The sequence below is a fragment of the Carcharhinus amblyrhynchos genome, chromosome 14 (genome assembly GCF_965287045.1).
Source record: "Carcharhinus amblyrhynchos chromosome 14, sCarAmb.v2.hapA, whole genome shotgun sequence".
Taxonomy (NCBI): Eukaryota; Metazoa; Chordata; class Chondrichthyes; order Carcharhiniformes; family Carcharhinidae; genus Carcharhinus; species Carcharhinus amblyrhynchos.
The window spans coordinates 60427583-60429246 of NC_137337.1; the positions used below are offsets into that span (position 1 = coordinate 60427583).

At 46.6% G+C, this 1664-nt stretch overlaps 1 protein-coding gene across 1 annotated transcript in view; it reads left to right on the top strand.

The window, feature by feature from the left end:
- chac1 (ChaC, cation transport regulator homolog 1 (E. coli)) overlaps window positions 1-1020 on the top strand; it is a 3931-nt gene extending 2911 nt beyond the window's left edge. Inside the window, 3 exon segments of the mRNA XM_080202021.1 lie at window positions 634-688; window positions 691-766; window positions 768-1020. Coding sequence (XP_080058147.1) covers window positions 634-688; window positions 691-766; window positions 768-1020 — 384 coding nt within the window.
- Window positions 1021-1664: the final 644 nt, after the last annotated feature.

Sequence of the window (1664 nt, forward strand, 5' to 3'; positions counted from 1 at the left end):
TATGTATACAGTCAATAATACCTGTATCACAACTGGACTGAAGTATCTTGATCTAGGCAGGCAACTTAAATATCTTTGCACCATTGGTAATGACCATTCTAAATCAGTAACATTTCTTGAATGGCACCTCAGGAGGCCAACATGAAAACCTGAATATTGTTGCACTTTGTGTGAGAGCCATACGGAAATATCTGTAATGTCCTTCCCAATGTTTTACAAATAAGGTATATTTTTGCCAAAAGAGAAAGAAGTTCAAAAGACTAATGGAACATTAGGTTTCAAGACGGCTGGAAATAAAAGTGTGCAAGTTATGTCACAGTTGTACAAAATTTCAGCTAAACTGCCACCCTGAGTAGTGGCACTGCTGATATGTGTTTAATTGTGGGTGGAGTCTGGCATCTCCCCCCCCCCCCCCCCCCCATCTCACCTACAGGTGGCAAATGGTCAGAAGAGTGATAGGATTAGAAACTTCTGGCTGAGATTGGTTGTCTCCACCTGAAGCTGGAACTGAATCTACTCCCAACACACAACACACACACACACACACACACACACACACACATTACTGCTTTGATATGTCAGCTGTACCTTTACTGATGTCTGAGTCTAATTGCAGCTCTCTCTCTCCATCAGGCTGACACATGGGGAGTGGCCTACGAGGTGCGGGATGATCAAATCAGGACTTCACTGAGTACCTGAACCATCGTGAAAGTGTGCTTGGCGGATACGTGTGCAAGACTGTGGAATTCTTTCCCAAGGGCACAGAGCCCTGTGACAGCATCATGGCCCTGGGTTTATATTGCCATGCCACAGAACCCACTGTATCTGGGTCCAGCCCAGACTGATGACATTGCCAGACAGATTGTAGGGTGCAGTGGCTACTCGGGACACAACCTGGAGTACTTGCTCAGACTGGCACAGTTCATGCACTCCACATGCCCGGGGGTGAAGGATGAGCACCTATTCTCCGTTGAAGCTGCCGCCTTGGCTCTCTTGCTGCCCCTGCAATCGACCAGCTGACCACCAAGTGTAGGCAGGCATCTAGCTACCGAAGTCAGCAAGTGTGCCAGCTCCACATCCAGTTCACCAGGGTTGACACATACAGCCTCGTGGAGGGGCCAATCTGTCTCAGTAGCTGAGAACTTAAAAGACTTTTTTCAAAATGTTGCTGCCTGACCGATTGAATCTCAACCCTTTCTGAGAACATGTTTGAACTGGTGACTCAATAGGTTCCAGAGCAGAATCACATGCACCTTCCAGTTGTTGATTTCTAGAGACTTTACTGTCACATCCTGCTGCACATGTTGGAAAAACATGTTTGAAGCTGTGGCCTACACTGGGGGAGTCCCAGCTCTGCTGAAATACTATGCCTGATATATTGTTTAAAAAGGTTTTATGATAAATAAATGCTGCTATTGTTTCTCTCGGCTATTGCCAGGCTACATGTGCCCATTACCCCTTTTCCTCAGCATAGCCTCACCCACTCTGGGTACAGACAACACCCCAAATACAACCGAACCCACAAACAGCAGTCCGCTCTGCCTTAACTCTGCTTTCCGAAAGGCCAGAAGTCTGGCAGATCTCAGTCTTAAAAGTAGTAAATGTTGGAGCATCCACAGCTTTCTGGGCAAGAGAATTCCAAAGATTCACAATCCTTGAGTGAA